Source organism: Mustela nivalis (genome assembly GCF_964662115.1).
Source record: "Mustela nivalis genome assembly, chromosome: 14".
Taxonomy (NCBI): Eukaryota; Metazoa; Chordata; class Mammalia; order Carnivora; family Mustelidae; genus Mustela; species Mustela nivalis.
In genome coordinates, this window is record NC_139033.1 from 91546825 (window position 1) to 91569972 (window position 23148).

Genomic DNA, 23148 nt, shown 5'->3' on the forward strand with positions numbered 1-23148 from the left:
CTATTGTAACCTATAGACTTTAGGTGATAATGAAGCATTAACATAGGTTCATCCATTGTATCAAGGGGGCCCCTCTGGCGGGAGGTGTTGACGATGAGGGAGGCAATGGTCTAAGCAGGGAATGTATAGGAAGATACCCTCCTCTCTCTCTGGCTATAAGCTTTGAACAAGTGAATATGCTTGGATTCAGCATGCTAGAGCCATTTATGAGAGCTGACTCTCCTCCCAATTCCACACAGTGCTCTCACAATGGTAGGCTGAGATTGGCCCCAGTGGAAACATTTACACCATGGAAATTGGCCATTGGTAAATGCTAAACATCGGCGTGTTTAGTTTCAAAGGCCCAGTTACCAGCACACCACTAGTTAGAGTGTAGCTGGTTAAAATGTAGTCTAGGTGTCCCTGGAGACCATTCAAAACAGGCAAAGAGACCAAAATATCCCTATATTTGTCTAGAAAATATTAGATATGAATACCTGGTATTTGTGATAACTGGCTGCACTTTCAAGAAAGGAAGGAAAACTTCAGGATATCCTAAACACAAAAGACAAAAAACAAGAGCCAAGAAGGGTTTGGCTGCCATGGTGGGGGAGAAAGGGAGCAGCCAAAAGATCCAGAAATGTAACTAAGGATCACAGCACCATGGCTGGGTTTGAACGCTCAGACAGAGACAAGAGACAAAGCCTTGGGACTAAGGAAGGTGGAGGTTGGAAAGAAGACCCCTGCATTAAGTCATGACCCTCAGAGAGCTGCCCCTCAGGGTAAGGGGGCAAGAAAAGCTCCACCCACTGGTCTGGAAGGGAGTCAGAAGGCCTGGTGCCAGGCTGGCTCTGGATGGATGAGAACATGTTCCCCTAAGAAGTCAGAACCCTAGATCTGTGCCTCAGGTGGGTTGAGAGCTCAAATTCTGTGCCCTTGTTGCCAAAGTCTGCAATGGAGATAATTTTTCAGAATCTCAAAGGCTGCTGCAGGAGACAGAGCAAAAATACTCCTTCTAGAGAAACACACCCACAACCTACAAACATAGAACTGCCATGAAAATCAATACTACATTTTTTTAAAGTTTTAAAGCAAGACTAAAATAACTAAACAAAAAAATGAAAAATAGAGCTACCCTATGACCTGGTAATTGCACCACTGTGCATTTACTCCAGAGACACAGATGTAATGAAAGGAAGGGCCACATGCACCCCAATGTTCATAGCAGCACTGTCCACAGTGGCCAAACTGTGGAAAGAGAAGAGATGCCCTTCAATAGACAAATGGATAAAGAAGATATGGTCCATGTATACTATGGAGTATTATGCAGCCATCAGAAAGGATGAATACACAACTTTTGTATCAACATGGATGGGACTGGAGGAGATTATGCTGAGTGCAATAAGTCAAGCAGAGAAAGTCAATTATCATATGGTTTCACTTACTTGTGGAACATGAGGAATAACATGGAGGACATTAGGAGAAGGAAAGGAAAATTGAAGGGGGGGAATCAAAAGCAGGGGGATGAACCATGAAAGACTGTGGACTCCAAGAAACAAACTGGGGGTTTTAGAAGGGAGGGGTGGGGAATGGGTGAGCCTGATGGTGGGTATTAAGGAAGGCATGGATTGCTTGGAGCCCTGGGTATGGTACAGAAACAGTGAATCTTGGAACACTGCATCAAAAACTAAAGATGTATTTTATGGTGACTAATATAACACCATTAAAAAAAAAAGAAAAAATAATAAAATAACTAAACACACACAAAATTCACTGTAACAGTCAGAGGAAGAAAAAAGAATAGTCCATCACATAGACCACCTGGGAGCCTGTGGTGTGGGAGAAAGAGGCATGTTGATGATGAGCTCACAGTCAAAATTTACAAAACACTGAAGGAAACAGTCCACCCTGAGAGTCAGCATAATGTGCAGTAACAGCACAGTCTGAAAAAGGCTGAAAGATCTCTTGGCTGCTGTGGGCCAGGTAGGTGAGGGGAGAAGCTGGAGGCAAGGAGACCAAGTAGGAGGCTGTTGCTCTGATCTAGATGAGAGATGGAGGTGGGAGATTAGAGGCAAAGGAAATGGATAAGACTGGACCATTCTAAGTGCATATGGCAATCATTTTATAGAGGAGAAAGATCTGAGGCCCAAGGTCCAAGGTTCTTTATTCCAGTGTATTCTTTCCCCATGTACAACACCCACATATGGACAAAATGTTTCTCATCTCCCACAGTGACCAGCATTTGGAGTGGAGGTATAAAAACATGAAATGGGGGTGTCCTATTTCTCCCTCCCCAGGTTCAGCCATTACCTTGAACAGTGCTGCTGAGAACCTCCCCAATCTGGCCCTTTGGGGACCCAGACCTGCTACAACCTCTTACCTTCTGCTCCAGTTCTTTCCTGGATGTCAGCTCTGAGTCCAACCTCTCCTCAAATTGCTGCAGACGCTTCCTGAGGAACTCGTTCTCCATCTGAGCACAGTCGAAGCGCATCTGCCATTCATCTGCTATTTAACAAAGTCGGGGGTGGCAGGAGGCAGGAGGGGAGGTTAGGTGAATGAGGGTGGTTCTCTCACACTATCTTAGCTCTTTGTACATAATTTTGCAATATAGAGTTCCTGAGGCCTGACCTTGGGCTTCAGGTTAAGAAATCCTGCCTTAAGTCCAAGTTAAAATTGTTTTTTTTGTTGTTGTTGTTAAACAAAAAAATCAAAAACCTCTTGTTCCAGGCAGCCTGTCCTGACCACCTCTAGTTGTCCAAAATTATTGCCTGCTTACTATTCTAAGCTCTGTTGCCTTATACTGTTTAATTTCTCTATAAGCATACACATACTTTTCTTTTTCCAAGGGAATTCCACAACCATCTATTCTGGAGAGCTATTTCAGTCATTTGTAGATTCTCAACACCCTCTAGAAGCATCCACAAAACACAGAAGTTTCCCCCATACATGTTCATACAAGTTCACCAATTGGAATCATCTTTCTGGCCAACCACATTGGGTGACTGGTTAAATTAATTAATAAATCAATGAACAATAATTAAAGGGTAATGACTAAGGGGCAATGAATGTATAGCAACAGAGACATTGGTCCTAAGATATCTCTATGAGATAAGAGAACAATCCCTTGATTCAGTAAAAATCTTTTTTAAAAAAATCACTTGCTGGTATGATGAAAACTAATTGAATAGAAGGGGCTAGACCAAGGTTATGGTGTCTTTAGATTATCTGAGTAATAGAATAATTCCCTTAAAGTAATGGAACTATGGGAAACATTCTACATGTGGACAGCTGAAGATAGTGACCATCCACTTCATTCATCCATCCATCCATCCATCCATCCAACCATCTTTCCATCCATCCATCCATAAATACATCTATCCATCCATCCATACATACATCCATACATAATGTATCCATCCATCCATATATGCATACATACATACATCATACATTGTTCCTTCTACCATGCACTGAGATGCTCACTGAGCTGCACACGAGGCACAAGGGATAATGAAACAAGAAACCACACTATCTTCCAGCAGAATCTAGTACAGGATACAAACATACAAAAAGACAACTACAACCTAGCATGATCAGATCTCTCATAAGGGAAGCTTATAGAAATCCAGAAGAGAATTCAAACTCACAAAAACAGCAAACCATTTTGTTCATGATTGTGTCTGAGGGATTTACTACAATGCCTAGCATATCATAAATACTTCATAACTTTCACTGGATGGATGGATGGACAGGTGGACACATGGATGGATGGAAGGATGGATGGATGGATGGATGGATGAGTGGGTACATGGATGTATGGATGGAAGGATGGGTGAATGCTCAGAAAGATGGTAGGACTGAAGTCTTTTTTTTTTTTTTTTTTTTTTTTTTTACTGAAGTCTTAAAGGAGGTGACTCCAATAGGGATTCCCACATAATGAACTCAAATAGGATGATAAAATTTTAAGGAGTTAGAGCTTGATCAGTTTTCCACCAAGGTAAATAATACCATGGCAGAAAAAGAATCCTGTCTCCCCACCAAGGGGTGGGGGGGAATTCAAATAGCAAGCATCTGTGAAAGGAAGAGAAAGCAGAAAGCATTTGTGCAGCCTTACTCGTACTCTGCGTTATGATGTTCCACAGAGCGAGCGGTAGGCATGGTCAGCACAAGCAGATGAGGAAACGGTTCTCCATGCCTCAAAGCTGATTTCCATCTCTAGCGTCCCTCCCGGGGGTGGGGTATGGGAGAGGCATTCTTAATCCATACATATAACTCAGCCCTTCATTATCCACTTTTCCTAGATTTATCTGACTTCCCCATGTCTACCACAAATTTCTGGAGTGCAGGGCCCAACTAAAATCCTTCTGTCACCCCTCCCCTGGTGGCCTACCCAGTGCTGTCCACACACCATAAAAGGTCCTCTCCAAACACTTCACCACGCCTGGTGGAAAAACAGCCATGTTTTCAATAATTGATACTCTGGCTTGAGCCATTGAGGAGGTTGTTGTGGACTTGCTGGGGTGTGATTAAAATGTTTTATGGCTCCTTTCAACTTTCCTATATTTTAGAAATTTTCTGTAATGAGTATGTATTGCTTTCATAATGAAAAACAAAATATTTGTGGATTTGGCTTCCTGGAATGAGCATCCAGGGCTGAGAGCCTATATAGCATTGTGACTAATACGCTCGTGGGCTAAGCACACCTCCCCCTCCCTTTCAGCTCCCAGATCTTCCCAGAGGGAAACAAACTGGGCCATCAATCACAGTCAGGATGAAACTGGGGCCCATGCTCTCCTGGGGAACTGTGCTGTCCCACCCCATGGGGTGTGGGTGAACCCATTTCCCACTCACTGCTGTACCCTCCTTCACTGGGTGCCGCGTACCAGAGAATCCCAAGCTCCCCTGGTAAATGCTGGCCCTGGGGTTAGCCAGGATGAGAGGAAGCCAGAGCAGAGTGAAAAGCAAATGCACTTTGCCTCTTCACCGCCTCATGACCCCTGTTCCTCTGAGTGTCCCTGATGTTTCTAGGGCACGAATCCTCTGGGGGCACCAAAGGGATGATGCCAAGGTTTTTAAAAAGTTGACAGATGCTCTGGGCATTCTTCTCACCTGACTCATTTAGAATGGGAAGAGACGTTGACAGAGATGTCACTGTGCCTCTCGAACCATAAGACGTGGGTTTTGGGGTAACTGCATGAGCCAGGCATTAAGCAAAAAACCTGGCTCTGTGGAGCACACCTGTCGCTGAGTGATTCAGGGGCCTTGTCTTCTCTCCAGTACCCCCTGAGTGCCTAACACTGCTTTTAAGTGGGGACAGGAGTAGTTTCTTCTCCAGAGTTTACGAACACAGATAACGACCCCACTATTAGTAGCATCAGCCATGAACATGGCTGAACGGTTTCCATCAATCACCTCTGATGACATCCATTCAAAGGAGAGCAAACTGAGAAACACATTTCTTGCCCCAAAGCCACCTACCTGGTAAGGGACAGAGTCTAGGTTCCAACCCAGTGATGCAATTTCATTGACTCCACTTCTAAAGACTGAAATACCTTGCTCAAAATTTATATGAAAAATATTCATGTAATTCTAAAGGTGCTTTGCCATAGAGCCATTTTTTTTTAACATTCTTAGTGTTCTTACTGAAGTGTACATGTCATGTTGATAATTTGCTATTTGAGCTATTGTTGGGTTCTCTGCCTCGTGTCTGCTCTAGACCGGAAGTTCCGGGAGCGCTGGGCTGTGTCAGCCCTAAAGCAATGTCTTGAGCATAGTCAGTGCTCAGTGTGTATGAATGAATGAATGAATGAATGAAACAAAAAGGTGGCATTTTCCACCCACGCCTAACCGCAGGAGTCCCCGATCTGCTCACCTCCTCTTGTGTGGCTCCTTTCCAAGTCATTCAACTGAATTTTCTGCTGGGCTTCTTCCAACTGCTTCTGCACTTCCCCCAAATTCTTCTGGACTTGTTCATACTTTCTCTGGAAGAAAGACCTCAACGTATCAAACTGGAGCTTGACAAAGTCTGGGCCTGGCCGTTCCCCGCCGTGATACCCCTATAGCCAGGGACTGTCTGGCCTCTGCACGGTGCTCATTCAGGGCACCTCCAAGGCCAAGCCTTAGGAAGACCCAAATGTCCTCCAGGGCCTTGAACATGGGAGTCTGCAAGCCAGTGTACCTTGCACAGGCTTACCGCTCTCACACGCAGGCAGATGGCAAAGGGGGCAGGCCCAACCACTCCCAGCCACCTTGCTTGGCCACAATCACACCCTCCGACAGCTCCCAGGGACTATTCACCTTCAGCTCCTCGACCTCCCGGCAAGTGCGCAGCCTCTCTGCCCGCTCGCTCTCCAGCACCTGGCAGGCCACGTCCCCTTTGAAGTGTTCGTCAGCGAGCTCTGTGGTCAAGTCAGCAATCTGGAATGGGGAGGGTTACAACAGGGTCACTCATGGGAGGAGGGCCACCAACCCTTCTCCCCCCAGGCACCCTTCACAGGACCCCCCGGGGATAAATCACCAGCTCTCTGTGTCATGAGATGGTTAAGAGCGTGGATGTCAGAATTGTATTGGTCTTGATGAGTGAGAATTCTTGGCCCAACACTCACCAGTGTTGTGACCATGAACCAGGCAGGATGCCCACCCGATTCCCAGTTTTCTCAACTTTACAGGGTGGGAGGTAACTTATAGAATCATTTTGAGAATTAAAGGAGATCATCCACATAAAGCTTAGCACAGGGCTGGCACATAGTAAGGGCCCAATTTAAAAAGTTGTTTTAGCAGAAAATCTCCTTACCCATCCTTCAGTGAATCATTTTGCTGGACAGACCAACAGGCTCCCCTCAGTAAGACTCACAGGTGCCCACCACATAGGAAAGCACTAAGCTACAAAACCTCTCTTTGGGGACGCCTTGGGGGCTCAATCGCTTAAGCCTTTGCCTTTAGCTCGGGTCATGGTCCTGGAATCCAGCATCCAGTCTCACACTGGGCTCCCTGCTCAACAAGGAGTCTGCTTCTCCCTTTACCCCTTCCCACTGCTCATGTGCTGCGTGCACACTCTCTCTCAAATAATGAAAGAAAGAAATAATGAGTGAGAATTCTTGGCCCAACACTCACCAGGCTCCCCTCTACCAGGGAATGGCCATTCCTTGTTGTGTGTTCCCCACCCATTTATTCCAGGTGCATTTCTGCTACAATTACTGATTAAATTAGCTATTACATACACCTAAAAAAATATGACCAGGCAAGGCATTTCCATGAAAATTAGGGGGAATGCATTGGAAGAAATGAATGCATGAGAGCTGCTTCTTAAAACACTTTAAATTCTAATTCAAACATCTACTTTTTCAAATAGTTGCAGGTGTGAAAACTACAGGAAAAAAACAATTAATAAATTAGGTTTCTGCCAGTGAACTCCTTCACCATTTGCTCTGCCCTAATGAAATCAAAAGGAGAAATCACATAGTCACATGCTCGGGGCATGGTCTAAGAAAGGAAGAAGTGGGTTGTGAGTTAGGTGCTCACACTCTACAGGCTGTGGTCCTACCTCAGAAATACCGTGAATTAAGGCAGTCTTGTTTCAAGGCAAAAACATAAAAAACACTTATATTTTAATGAATTCCCACTTGCACCGACGTTTTTCCCATCAATGACCAACTACAGATGCCAGATGGGTCAAGACTTCTGTGCTATTATTGTCCCAAAGTGCAGCCTTCCAGGTTCAAGGATATGCCAAAGCAATGAGGAGAGAAATGGTTATAAGTGGAGTGTTTATGATGAAAAGGCTCAGAAATGACCTTACACAGAAGGATCGTTCGGGAAACGGAGACTCCCTCCATGGAGCACAGTGGTTAAAAGACAGGGAAAGAAAAGGAAAAGAAGAAGGAGGAGGAGGTGGAGGAAGAGGAGAAGAGGGAAGCGGAGGAGGGGGAGGAGGGGGAGGAGGAGGAAGGTACAAGGTTCAAGTCCAGACACAGCAACTAACATATTACGTGACCTTGGATGATCGTCTTCCTCTCTGGGGCTGTGGTCGGCTGAGCAGTAAAATGCATTGCATTGGGGAAGTCTATCGTCCTTCCTGCATTCCCATCTGATGCCATAAATGTTGTACATGAAGATGTCTAAATGCTTCCTTCTCGCATAAGACCCAGTGCGTGGCACCGAGAAACGACTATGAGCTATTGTCACAGACTCTAAGTGGTCCTTCCAGCACGGAACCCAGCTGCCGCCCCAGCCAGTTCCCATCAATACCATCAGCTCACAGGTGGCCTCAAAAATCATTCCTCTGCCCCACGGAGGAGGAGGATGAAGATCTATACATTTTGACTTGGAAAAAAAATAAGTCCCCAAGATATATTGCCAACAGTGGAGAGTGGGGTGGGCGTGGGGGGAAGGAGAAAAGCAAAGTTGCAGAATAGAACGTCTGGCATGTTCCCGTTTTTGTTCTGTTTGTACTTGCACCGTTATCAAGGATTTCTTCTTTCCCCCTAGAAGGGTGGGCTCACTGGGGACTCCTCTATTTCCTTGTAATGCATTTCTCCACTGTTGATTTTTTTAACCACTTTTGTAAGCAGCAAAACACAAAACCGAATAAATTATCTTTTAAAAAATAGTCCCCAAAAACTGAGCTACAAAAACAAGGATTGCTGCTCCAGAACATTCTAGGCCCCCCATCTTTTTTCCCCCTCCTCCAACCCATGGGCTTCCCATCTTGGTGACCACACCAGTGTGGGCTTAGACTGAAATGTGTATTTCAATGGAAACGGGGAAGAAGGAGGCTTAGGGGGAGCATTCCAAAGTCACATAGCAAGTGAGTGACAAAGCAGGGACTTGAGCCGAGATGAGTCCTGTCGCAAACCAGGGGCTCTCCCAGGGCAGAGCTCTCCTGGCTGTCTCTGGGGTGGGGCTTCCTGTTGCTGTTCCTTACACTGGTATCTTTCATGTGTTCTGCACATTTGCAGTCCCCTGGGGGTGGTCCCCTGGGGTGGTCATTAGAATGTAGAGCCCCGTCTAGGATTCCCAGAATGCCCACACCACCGCAATCTTTGGTGGGACCCAGGGATCTGGACTTCAACACGTTTCATGGTTATGCTTAAAGGCAACCAAGTTTAAGAATTACAGCCTTAGAAATTGCCAGAACCTCTTCCTAATCTTGGCTTCATGCTTGGCTTTAGACGCGTTAGACTGGCTTACGTACAAGGACACAGCAACACTGGCCCTAGAGGAATGATCGTTTGCAGTGAGCACTGAATATGGGCTGGAGCAACCTGGGAATGCCCCAGATCATGCCCTGATGCCCTGCCCCCCACCATCCCTGCAATCAGCATTGATCCCAAACACCAGGATTGTGTTCTCCCCACCTTAGCCAATTAGTGTGAAATTTAATTTGTTCTAATCAGCCTGAGCAAAGGGAGCACAAAATTAATTTAAGGCATTAATTTTGAGTTCTACACAACCCAAGTCTAGAGCCCAAAGGACAATTAATGCTTTCAAATTAGGGACATGACAGACGCTTTTTACAGAGACAAGTAGCCCCCGACCTTCCCCTGTCCCCACCAAACCCTCTCCCTTCCTACATTTTGGGGCCCAAGGGCTTTATCCGTAGAGGTGAGTTTTGGGCACCATGCCCAGAGCTATTAGGCAAATATAAAATGAAAACCAATTTAACGAGAGGAGAGCCTGGTCGGCAAACCCAGAAGGATCCTTGCAGATTACTCAAGGACCAATTAACTAGAAATTATTCTGAAAACCCCCCTGGATCCACCATTTAAGCCAAATCATCAGAAACTCTCTTTCTCCTTAGGGACAATGACTCCAAAGTTCTATCAAAGAGAAGGGGACAGAAATGAATGAATTCACAGTATATTTTACACAGAGTCAAATAGAAATAATATCTATCCCTCTCACTGGCATCATTTGCAGTTTGAGAGAAAAGTGGGTAACCATAAATGTTGATGGACATTAAATGCTAAGCACACACGAGATCCTTTGGGCTGTCACTGTCCCTTATCATTCATTATGTGAGCACCAACTGTGTGGTGAAGGCTCTGCCTTCACAGATCCGCCTGCCAAGCTGGGGAGATAAAACCACATGTAGAACACCCACGTCTCTTAACCCAACCTTGTCCTTGGCTCTCATATTCAAGAGCTCTCAAAACTCCTCAAATGATCTTATCTATAGAGAGCAAGCGGTGGCCTTTCACTGTCTTCCCAGTACGTTTCAATTTAAAGAAAACAATTGGTTCATTACAAGCCCTTATAGCAGAAAAAGCTCACACTCACCGAATGCTGGGAGAGACATTTCTGTCGTTCCCTGTTCACAGAACAGAAAACTGAGGCATTGAGTCACGAACTGATTTTGTTCAAGGTCATGGCTGTTAGGTCCCACAGGGAGTCCGCCCTGAATCCCAGGTGCTGAGTCATATTACAGCACCTCCCTGTCCCCACATCCACCATCTGACTCAAGGTCCCACTCCCACTGGGGTCAGCAGTGCCCCTGGAGAAGACATGGAAGGAGTGGGTGGGGGAGGGGGAGTGATGCAACCAGCTAAGGTGGGGCTCAAAGGCAAGATCAACCACGATTGAGGGACATGCCCAAAAAGAAAGCTTTATGCACCCCTGGTGGAAGAGAAGCCCCATCCCTGTCAACCTGGGTGATTAAGAGAGAAAATGGAAAATAAAATCAGAAAAAGGGGGTAGGGGTTAATCAATAGGGAAAGGTTCTGTCCAGCCGCAGAGCTGGCTGGCTGGGGTGCTGTTTGCTTGTCAAGGAGATTAAAGCCATGGTTTCAATCGCATGGTGTCTGCCCTCAGAGCTGCCTCAGTCATTAGGGGACCTTCAGAACAATTCCGTAGCTTAGTGGCAGCCTCCAAGGTTCCTCAGGGACTCACTCTGGGCACCAGGTCCAACACCTCCCTGTGTATTTCTCTCCCCAGCTGGACCTACCTTAATCATCGTCACTACTCCGAGAATGCTCACCCGGGGCCCGGCACAAGGTAACCCTCAGAACCTTCCAGGAACCAGGGAGAGGTAGGTACTGACGTCTCCGCGTTCCAGATGAGGACCTGAGGCGCCAGGGTACAGACACTCACCTGAGGACGCCCAGCCAGCCAGCGGCAGGGCTGGATGTGAATCAAGGCAGCCTGGCTCCAGGACCTTCTCTCCTAGAAACACTGTCAAACTGCTTATTGGGGGCTCAAAGAATACGTAATAAAGTATGCAGGAGCCAAGGAGCAAGGGAGGGACCCACAGACTCCAGCGTGTCAGTGGGCATGTCAGTGGGCATGTCGGTAGGAACGCGCTAAGGGGCCACACTGACAACACTCTGACACAGGCAAGGCGGTGTCATGCATCAGAGCAGGACACATGGGGTGACACATCATCGACAGGCCTTGTGGGGAGAGGGTCTTCCATGAGCTTTGGAAGAGGTCTTCAAAGTGCCACAGCACCACCCCCCTAATGAGGAATAACCCCTGGGATGCTGTCCCCCACACATCCCATCTTGAAGATGTGTCTTGAAGATGTGTTTCCAGCCCTCCCCTTCAGGATGGCGTGTAAACCTCTAACAAGATTCTCCCAGCTCCTGTGATCTGGGCCATATTCAGGAACTGACCCCATTCCATAGCCTCCCTGTGGGCATGAGACCCTCCCAACACCAGGACTGCAGGGCTTGGCTGGAAGGAGGAGCCACTCCCTGACCCGATTCCCAGTTGGAGGAGCTGCTCCTTCTCTCTCGCTGCCTGTTTGGAGTCAGCCTGACCCAAGGTCAGAGCCCAGCTCTGCTACTCACTAGCTGTGTGATATTGGACAAATCACTTTCCCTCTCTGGTCCTCACTGTCCCCTTCTAGAACACAGGAATACTAATCACACCTTCTTTGTACTTTGTTGGGAAGGTAGAATGAGACAAAACAAGTAAAGGATGGGTCACAGCACCTGGCACAGACACACTGTTCGTTAAGTTACTTTAATTATTCAATCCAACAATATTTCGTTCATTTACTCCATTGGCATTGAATGCTTTGAGGGGTATAAAAAGAGCTAAGATGTAATCACATATGTGTTAGCGGTGGTGGTGATAGGTGAAGACGGGTATGTACACCGGGCAACGAGGGCCCAAAGCCACCTGCCCCTCATCCACCTTCTGCTCCTGGACCTGACCTTAACTCGTCCAGTTCCCCAGGTTTTCATCTGTATTACAAAGTAGGTAGAGAAAACAAGATGGCCCCCATCTTGGCTAAGGCACTCGGAATTTTCCAGCTGTGCACTCCTCTGTGGGGCCTCAGCTAAGCCCATCATGATCATCCATGACTATGCCCAGACTTTGGCCAGAGGACCTCTGCAGCCAGCTTTCTGCTGGAAGGACACTCTCCCCAGCATGTCCCAGTAGTTCGGGTTCAAGAGACTCTAATATCCCAAGGTACCCAGGCTTTCTTACTCTCCTGGGAATGACAAGCCTGCCACATCCAGTCCCCAGAGGCACAGAGGTGTAGCAGAGCACCAGGAGTCAGAAGACTTGATATACGATCTAGACTGTCACCACATGAGCACATGACCCCTCGCAAGTCTTTCCCCTTCCCTCCTAGAGATTATCTTCTGCTGGCCACGCTCATGACTAGCCAGCACCAGCTCCCCAGCTCTTTGCAAATACACTTTCTTGAACATAAACCAAATCCTGGTGTATGCCAGTGGATTCTCTCTCGGCTATTCCTTACCAAAAAGCGAAACTTCTCAAGCTGACGAGACTAGACATCCAGAGTGCACAGACCTGTCTTTGGCTATAAATAAAGTCTTCAGGAAAACCCAGAAGATATTCCAGAGAAGGAAGAAAACACCCCATTCTCATTTTTCTCCATGTGCTCCCACAGCCTTATAGGAAATCCCTAAAAGGAGAGAGACCTGCTTTCGGGTGAAAATAAAAAACCCCACTTGGCATCCAGGCAGAATTTTTTGCACGCTTGAGGAATATTTATAGCTTGCTTCCTGGAGGCGTCTCATCTCCTCTTCGGCTCCTTCGCAAATGAAGCACTTAAATCATTTTGCAATAATGTTGTCTTTTTAATAAGCCTAGTCAAATGGAGTTTCCACTGATGAGGCACACCATGTTTTAGCAACATTTCTGTCAATTGTTTTCCCCCTCTTACAGAGACAAGCGGGTGGGGTGCAGAGGCCATGAACGGGGCCAGGGGTATCTTCGGGATACGTGGCCCAAAGGACTGTCTGCCTCCCAACGATCAACAGAAACTCTTCTAAGACAGTAGAACCACAGGAAAGGAAGTGCCTTCCACCCATTCCTTCAAGTGTGGTCCCCAGACTGGCAGGTTCCTCATCACCTGACAGCACATGCGAAATTCCAAACCTCCAGAGCCTCCCCACACCTGCTGACTCAGAATTGCTAGGGCTGCAGAGCAACGTACTATATTCTAACACATCCTCCAGGGGATTTCAACACGCTTTGGAGTATGAGAACCACTGCTTTCACATGGCATGACTCTGCATCAGATTCACCTTGGGGCTTGTTACAAAGAAGCAGTGAAGGATGCCCATCCCCAAAGATTCCCTCCTGGGTCAAAGCTTCGGGAGATGGCATGGAAAATCTGCAATGTACACAGCTCCCCCAGGTGATATGGATGCTCTGTAAAGTATAAAGCAACTGGTTAAAAAAAAATCATAGTAGCTTTTTGGGGGAGGGGAAAGAATGAAAGACCTTTCTTCAAAAAAAATCTCATCTGGGCCCCAGTATGCTACATATCACCAAATCTCAGCTGCCTCTGATGATAAGATGCACCATTATGGAACATAAGAAAAGAAAGTGCTGCCAATTTTTAGTGCAAGATGCCAGTGATTGTCAAGATGCATCATAATTACAGAGACACAGAAAGGTGGAAAATAGCATGCATCTGGAAATCAGTAAAATACAGAATGAAACCAAAGAAGTGTATCTATTGCCAATGATACAGGTTTGGGAGTTCTGGAGTCCTTTGACCTCTTCTTAGTGCTTTGGCAGGTCTCTTCAGAGACTCAAAACTTCAGAAAATAAATCTTCTGATTATCATCCAGAAGGGCAAGCCACAGAGCAGAGGAAGAGATCTATGCCATGTATATCCAACAACTGAACTTATATCCACAGTATATAAAGAGTTGCTACAAATCAATAAGGAAACTAGTAGACAATGGCCAAAAGGCTTGAAAGACCACTCTGCCAAAGAGGGTAACAAATTTTCAAACACCTGTGAAAGGGCACAAATTAAAAATCATGACGTGGGATTCCTGCACGCCAACAAAACCACTAAATGAAAAGGACAATACCCTGTGCTGGTCAGAGTGCAGGGCAACTGGAATGCTCACCCACTGCCATGGAAGAGACAACTGGAATATACAATTAAGCAAACTGTTTGTGTCAATTAGAACCCAATATAGAAAGAACTCAAAAACTAGCAATTCCATTCTGAGTGCATTTCTAACAGAAAGTGCATGATACATGCACCAAAACACATGTGGAAGGATGTTTACAGCAGGCTTATTCATGACAGCCCAAAGCTGGAAACAACCAAATGCTCATTTATGAGAGAAGGAGAGAATGAGTCAATAACACTCTATACACATGGTGTACTATACAGCAGTGACAATGAATAGGCTCCAACCATCCACAACTCGGATGACTGTCACAAACAATGTCACATGAAAGAAACCACACAAACACAACCACACACATTTGACTGTATCTAGGAAAAGTTCAAAACTAGGAGAAAAAAAACCCCACCTAATCTATATTGCTAGAAGTCTGTTTAGCGGTTACCCTTGCAGCGCAGTGACTTAAAGGGCTGTGAGGTGGGGGTATTTTGGAAGAAGCCAGGAATGTCCTGTGTCTCCATACAGGTGTTGATTGCTTTGATGTGTTCAATTTGTGAAAATTCAATGAGCTGAAAACTTAGCGGATGTGTACTCTTTTGTATGTTGGACCTTAACTATAAGGTTTAAAAAGAAGCAAGAGGAAGGGGTGGGGAGAGAATCTGGGTAGGAGGATGAAGAAACGGTAACACTCAGTCCATTTAAATGTGCTTCCTGAATAAAGCTCTGCTTTTCCTTCTAGTTGAATTTTTAGGGAACTGATTTCATGCCCTTGGCTTGCAGTTCAAGACAATGTCTGCAAAAGCACTCCTAGAGATCCCCTCCTCTATTTAGTATAAGCACATTACTGACATTGTCCTTCGCCAGATTACTTAGTGCCCCTTTTCATGTAGACTCATAGAGGAAGCTTCTCTAATATCTCAATACCAGGGAAAATTAATATTATCTCAAGCAACAGATATATGTGTGTGTGTGTGTGTGTGTGTGCGTGCGTACCTGTGTTTAACCTAGAGACAATGTGTTTTTGGGATATCTTGCTTCCCTCTTTGCTTTGGTTGCTAGGGAGCTCAGCATCAACATTTAAGTTCAACTTTCATGGCTCCATTCACCCATCTGGTGTCTATTCTGTACAAGGGCCTGGGCCACTATGATGAGCAAAGACACACCCCTGCCATTAGGGCTTTACCTTCTAGCTGGGACACAAGCATGGGAAGGGAGGAAGGAGGCGGTATAAGGGAGGGGCAGGCAGTTAGGACACACCCATCAATGCAGCGATAGGAAGCCCAAGGTCCGGGGATCACACATCAGTAGGGGCCAACCCATCCTTAACAAAATGTTAAGCCAAAAGGCTTCTTGGAAGAGGTATACCACCTGAACTGGGTGAAAAGGAATGACCAGGCATTAAATGGGTAAGAAGGGTAGAGGGCACAGCCCATGCTAAGTCTGTGAAGAGAGAGTGGGTCTAAGGTTCATGGTAAATTTCCATTTCCAAAGTCTTCCTCTGGTCTGATATGCCCTTCAACTCTTATTTCCCATTGCTCCGACGCTCTTAGCTTTTAAATTTTCTCTTACTTTTGCCAAGCCCTATATGTCTTTTCATACCCATGTATAATATAGAGACACTTGGGGGGCGCTGACACTCTGAAGGCTTGGTTCAGGTCTCAGAAGCCTGTCCCCTCCCTTCTTTCTCCCAGCACTGGGCAAGCTGTAGCTCTAGATGATATTCACCTCATCATTCTCTTCAGTCTCCCCTGGCAGCGGAGGCATCCCAAGCCCCCAAGTCCGACTTGACAGTTGATGATGAATTACTGTATCAAATGTCAGCTCAGTGGGAAGGAGTGTCTACAGGGAAGTCACTGATATTCCCAACCCATGCACAGCTCTCTGATTTCTTGCTTCTGCTGCTCTACCATTGCTACTTGGAGCCAAGTGCAAGAGAGGTCACGTTGCGTGCTCACTACAGACTTGAATGAGTCCGTGGAGAGGGGTGGGTACTTGAGCGTCATTTCCTCTCCTACTTCACAGTTACTTTCCCCAAGAGGGCATAGACCCATGGTGCAGCCTTTCCACCCAGACTCTCCTAACTCTATGTGCTGTGACTGTCCCTTCCAGGAGTCCCTGCTTTGTCCACGGGAGTCAGAGAGAGAACTTCTGGTGGGAAGAGTGGGCACAAATGTAAGGGGAATGAGAAACGGTGGAAAAGAGATAACCACCACCCCAGACTTCATTCCATTTCCCCATGTGAGCTAGCCAGGCTCAACCTGGGCTGTCAAAAGAAGAAGAAGAATGTGTTTTATTGTCTTGATCATGAACTCAATTATAGCCACCACTATCCACATAGAAAATCAAACAATATTACTGGTAATAATAGCACCACAGGCTCACAGGTGTGAAAAGCTCCAGTTTTTGCTCTAAACTGGCAAATATTATCCCATGTTGCCTCAGGAACTTTTGCACCTGCCACTTCCATTCTTTTCCCCAGATCTGTGCACAGATGGTGACACCAAATGATTTACCACTAGACTCAAACATCTCAATCTAGGGAAGCCGTCCTGGACCACTCAGAGCCCCCTGTCTGACTACCACCTTCCTCTGCTTAATATCTATAGCACTTGACCACCCAAAAGTAGTTTGCTTGTTTATTTACTTGTGTTCTGTCTCCCTCAATTGGACTGGGGACCTTGCAAGGACACAATTTTGCCATCTCCCTAGCTGGATCTGAAGTACCACCCCAGGCTCCGAATGATAGCTGGGGCTAAGGAGGAGATGGGCACAGCACTCACCCTGGGCGCAAAATTTCAGGGAGTGCCGAGAAACTCAGAAACCAAGATAAATAACATTCTAATGCAATATTTAAGAAAGTTTAAATTAATGCCAAAAATCTTTGATGAATAAAACATCAAAAATTTAAATGGAGACAGGATCACACTGTGCCGACTGCCTTACTGGCGTCACCTTAATCCCAGCCCACCAGTCCTGCGTTTATTTGAAATTTGGGTATTTGGCTCATCATGGATTTTTTTTTTTTGCATCAATTTACATTTTAAAAGATCCTGCATTGAAATATGATTTATCTTGCTGACTTTTTGGCACCCCTTTAAATTTCATGCCCTACGCAAGTGACTTACTAGAGTCCTAGCCCTGAAAAACTAAGGGGAACAGCTAGTTTCTGTGAACAGCTCTTCCTTGATCTACCCATCGCTCCACAACCACAAACATGTTATACTCTATGCATTTGTTTAGGAATCAGGAATTTGCAGTAGTTCCCTTGGGGGCAGGAACCATCTGGCTCCCATCCCCATCCCCAGCCTGTGAACTCAACACTCAACTAAGGACAGAAGACATTAGCCAGGTGGTCACACCCCCAGCCCCAGATGTAATTTCCAATCACATGTCCCTTCCCCCCCACAGAGGGGACCAGTTCCCCGAATTAGGATTCCCATGAAATATCTTCACACCAAGACCATACAGCAGATGCCCCACTCCATAAACAGTATTGTCCTGCATACTTAAAAGGTAGTATGTCCAATATCATATTTTAAGGATTCTCTCATAACTTAAACCATTTTTCTTCAGTGTTATGTTTTTGAGGGCAATCCATGTAGATTCATCTCTAGTTGAAGAGTCAGGACATGTTTTCTATAAAGAGCCAGACAGTAAATATTTTTTAGTCTTTGTAGATAATAGAGTCTCTATAACAACTACTCAGCTCTGCCATTGTAACATGAAAGCCACCAGACACTACACATGAATGAATGGGTGTGGCTGTATGCCAATAAAACTTTATTTACAAAAAAGAAATTGTGGCCAGTGGGGTTCTGCCTGTGGACCACAGTTTTCTTGCCTCTGTATTCATTTCTACTTCTAGCAACTCAATTTTTTTTAAAGCTTTTATTTATTTATTTGTCAGAGAGAGAGAGAGCAAGCACAAGCAGGCAGAGTGGCAGGCAGAGGCAGAAAGAGAAGCAGGATCCCCACTGAGCAAGGATCCCGATGTGGGACTCAATCCTAGGACTCTGGGATCATGACCCGAGCGGAAGGCAGCGGCTTAACTGGCTGAGCCACCCAGGAGTCTTAGCAAGTCAATTTTTAATCTAACAAAATATGTTCATCCTTTCTGTTATTGATAGACTCCCACGTGGTTGTTAACATTTTTTCATGACAAAGTCACTCCTCTATACTTCTCGTCTCTTCTTAGGTAAGTGAGACACATTTTCCAGCATATACCCAAGATAGAATGGCTAGAGCACAGCATAGGGACAGGATTAACTTTCAGAGACAAGGTCAAGTTGCTCAAGAGTGAAGAAATCAATTTACACTCCCAGAGCATTATGACCATTCCTGTTGCTATACATCCTTGCCAACACCTGGCTTCCTCAGATTAGGATTTTGCCAATTCAAGGTGCGGTGTGAAACGGTACCTATTGTGGTATTAATTTGCATTTCCCAATTGCTAGTTAAGTTAAGCATCTTTTCATGAGTCTCTTGGACATTTGAATTTCAGGACACTGGAACTCTTGAAATGAGAGTTCCCCTCTTGGGACTTGCCAATTCCTCTTTTTACCCCCCCTTTTTTTTTCCACCTACTGGAGTGTTTTTCTTTACATGTCCAAATACTCTTTGCCAGTTATATACTCTTTGCAATTTTCATGGCCCAGTAGGTGGTGTGTCTTCATTTTATGTTTTAATAAACATTCCTGCGTGCCGCCTGGACTGACCTCTTTGGCAAGAAGTTGATGACTTTAACATAGTACAATTTATCCATTCTTCCTCATGATTTGTGCTTTTCTGACTCTGTTAAAAATTTTTCTCTTTGGAGTTAGATGATACAGGTTTGAATCTCAGTGCTACACATGCTAGGTATGTGAACTTGGGAAGAGACCTAATATCCCAGAGCCTCAGTCTCCTCCTCTGCACAATGGGGACAAGGACAGCATGCCCCCACAGAGTTATTCTGAGGAGGCTTGTAAAGCACTTAGCACAGTGTCGGCATGAAACCACCCCCCATCAACAGACCTCACCCCACACAGGAACCCCACAAGGAGAGATGGGTTACCTTGCTCTCTAGCAGGTCTGCATTCTGCCGGAGTTCATTTCGTGACTTCTCAGATTTTTCTAGCTTCTGTCTCAGCATTGTAAGCTCCACCTACAAAAGCAAAGACCTTACCAGAAGCCATTCTGGACCAGAAGCTGAGGTTCCACATAGAATAAGAGCAACTGGGGAAGACAGTGAGTGATTCTGCCAGCGCATCTGTGATGATGTCCAGATGCTAAATTCCTACAGGGGGCTTTTTACTTTCCCCATTTCTAAATATCAACATCCCAGTCTAGGGGCAGAACACAAATCCTCAGAATGAGTCCATTGCTTGACCCAAGACGGGGGATGCCTGAATGAGATGGTGGGCTTGGCCCTTCACCCACCAGAGACCACTATCTTGCCAATGGCTCAGTGTTATGCTTGTAGTACCACCATCAGGAGCAGGAGCAGCATAAATGCCCACCCACAGCACAGGATGAACTATGGAAAGAACTATGGGATGCACACAGAAAGGGGTACGGGGGTGTCATGGAGAGAGAACCAGGAAGACTTCTGTAGAACTGGACACGGCATGATTGTCAAAATACATTTTCTAAGTGCAAAATACCAGTGGTAGAAGATTATAAACAGTATGCTACATGCTACCTTTGGTGCAGGAGAGAAAGGAACTCTGTGTACATGTGTAAATTGGCTACTTTTGCAAAAATAAACAACAGCAAAGATAAACCAGAAACTAATCAAAATGGTTACCTGTGAAGGAGGGCACTACCAGGATGGAAATGACGGCAAGGGGAGTGTTTTCTGAGACACAAAGAGATCAAGGACTCAAGGATTCCACCACTGATTCTCCCTGGGATGGACCATAAGTCTTCATATACCCCTGGGTAGTAATGGGGTATCTGCCTAGCACCCATAAGCCTAGTGTGTAGCTGGACACAGGAAGGAAGGTGGTCTGTGTCTGTGTTGATGGAAGCAGAGGGATATCTGGAAGGGGGCAGCAAGGTCTCCTGGGAAGAACACTTCTAGAACAAGAACCTGCAAGGTGGGATACTGGGTCTGGATGTAAGAACTAACACGGGGGTGTGAAGAGGGGTGGCCACCCTGCACCCTGCCAGCCACCTGGACTCACCTCCTTGGCACGGAGCTGCTCATCCCCAAGGGTGGCGCTCAGCAGGGGCCGGAGGGAAACGAGGAGCTGCCACCATGACCAGTCCTTGACCTCCAGGAACACAGCCATGTTCTTCTGGATGCACTGTGCAGCCAGGCGGCGAATCTGTAGGGAGAAGAGACCAGAAACTCGAGGGGCCCTTCCCAACCCAGGGAAGGTGAAGGAAAGAGAGCAAGGGGATGGTGGCAGGAGGGATGGAAAAATCAGGTTCATAGTTAAGGGAAGAGATTGGCTAACTTTAAAATTTTAAAAACTTCCTTTCAGGGGCCTGGGTGGCTCAATCGGTTAGTCTTCAGCTTGGGTCATAGTCCCGGGGTCCTGGGACCCAGCCCTGCATTGGGGGTATGCGTCTGTCTGCCCATCCCCCTGCTTGTGCATGTGTGAGTGCTCACTTGCACACTCTCTCTCTCTAGCAGAAATAAATAAATAAACGATTTTTTGAAAAAGATTTTGTTCAATGGTACCATAATAGTGCTGTATGGTGACAGGCGGTAACTGCACTTGTGAGCCCAGCATAATGTATAGACTTCAATCACTATGTTGTATGCCTAAAACTAACATAACACTGGGTATCCACTCTACTCCAAAAAAAGTAAATAAATAAAAAATGTTGTTAAATTTAAAAAAAAATTTTTTTTAAAGCCTCTTTCATCAAGCTGGGCTCTGGGTATCAGACACTATGTCCCACTTTGAGCTTGCATGACCTAAGAAGAAGTAGAGGAAGAAAGGTTGAAAATATGATACGACAGTGTCACATCTTGTGCGGAGCTGAGAATTCAAAAGCGACCATGAAAGGAAAATCCTTAAACATCCCCCAAATTGTCCATAAGACACAATGTCCATGATTATGTCTCAAAGTGATATTTAGGGGCTAGGTATCACTTTAAGCAAATTTAAACACGAATTCTATGCTTCTCAAACCTGAGTGTGTATCACAAGCACAGGGAGAGCTCCTTAAAGCACACATGCTGGGCTTTGCCCCCAGAGGGTCTGATTCAGTAAATCAGGTCAGGGCCCGAGAATCTGACTGGCTAACAGATGCCATGTTGACTCAGATGCTGTTGGCCTTGGGACCATTGCTGGAGGACCATGGGCCATGTTCATTAGTGTCTCAGGTGGGAACCATGCTGACTACCAAGCTAGGAGATGCATCGCTGACATCCCCATTATGAGAATCAATGCTTGTCCAGCTGGTACAGCTCTCCCTGCAGACCAGGCAGCACGCTGAGGACCTTATAGACTTAGCTCAGTCCTTGCCACGGCCCTGGGAATGTAGGAGTTACTCTCATTTCCATTCCTCAGGTAGGAAAACTGAGGCACAGTGTGGCCCAGTCACATGCTCAGCACCACACTGCTGCCCGATCATGGAGTTGGGATTTGCACCCCTGCAGCCTGAGTGCAGACAGAATCCAGGGTCTTCGTTAACCTCTACCCTAAATCATTTCAAGGGTATGCATAGGCTATGGGTGAGCAATGGGCCAGTGAATTTGCCCACAAAATTTTACTTATTAATGTTCTTTCCTTTGCCTGCTTTTGCCAAGGGTGTATACGTGAATTTACAGCTTTACAGGAGGCTCATGTAATGAGACCACATACTAGCTGTACTTACTAATGAAGACACTAAGGTAACAGCAGCTAGTATCTGTTGAGCTCAATGGCACGTACCATGCTAAGCGCACATGACCCTATTTCACCTTGACCCAGCTACTGAGCGGTGAAAGCAAGATTCAAGCACACTTCTTGTGCATCTCTAGAGCCCTGCTGCCTTTTCTCCACTGCCCAAGCTACAGAGAAGAAATTCAGTCTCCAAAGGTCTCCAACGATAGTGGTCCAGGGTTGCTCAGGACTGCAGACTCTGAACTGGCACTTTGGTCCCCAAAGCCTCAGTGGCCAGGTCCTGTCACACCCTGCCTGCTGACCCATGAAAGCCAGGTTCTCCAGAAATGGGACAGGAAACCACAACTGACCCAGCAGGGCTCGGACCACCCCATAATAATCTAGATCAAGTTTGACATCATTGGTAACTTGATGTCAGTGTCCTAGGAAAAATCACAACATCTTGCAAAGTGTCACCTTTAAGTTCCACCATTCAGGGTGAGCCCATGGGTCAGCAGCACCGGCACCATCTCGAGAGACCTGCAGAGCCTCATGCTCACCCCAGACCCACCAGATCTGAAACTGCATGTTAATATCCCACAGGGTTTCCTGCAGGAGCACGAGTGTGAGACACGCATGATCACAGCTCCCAGATCAGCTCAGACGCTGCTTTGCCAGGACCTCGCACCTCTGCAGGGCTGACGAGGCACATTGGCTGCCATACCTTCAGCTTCTTGAATTCCTGCCGAGACAGAAAGCCCTTACAAGCCGCCTGGAATAGAAGGATCTTGTGAGACGCCAGCTTCTCCCGCTGCCTCTCAAGCCTGGAGACCAAGCCTGCCTTGAGGAAAACCTGAGAGGAGGGAAGGTGACAGGTGACTACTCTTGGGCTGAATGTGGGGGGCAAGGCTGTAGCCACGGAGAAGCCAATTCCCTTCCCTCCACCCAAAATACCTACTAGCAGGTGCCCATGACTGGGGGGTCTAAATGATCAAAGCATCTTGCCTCGTGATGGCTCCTTT

At 46.2% G+C, this 23148-nt stretch overlaps 1 protein-coding gene across 1 annotated transcript in view; it reads right to left on the reverse strand.

The window, feature by feature from the left end:
• MYO18B (myosin XVIIIB) overlaps positions 1-23148 on the reverse strand; it is a 250379-nt gene that overhangs the window by 120935 nt on the left and 106296 nt on the right. The window contains exons 23-28 of the mRNA XM_082698791.1: positions 22851-22979; positions 20492-20635; positions 19381-19470; positions 6277-6396; positions 5852-5960; positions 2360-2484 (exon numbers count right to left, since the gene is read on the reverse strand). Of these exons, the coding sequence (XP_082554917.1) occupies positions 2360-2484; positions 5852-5960; positions 6277-6396; positions 19381-19470; positions 20492-20635; positions 22851-22979 (717 nt within the window). The remainder of the gene's footprint in view (positions 1-2359; positions 2485-5851; positions 5961-6276; positions 6397-19380; positions 19471-20491; positions 20636-22850; positions 22980-23148) is intronic.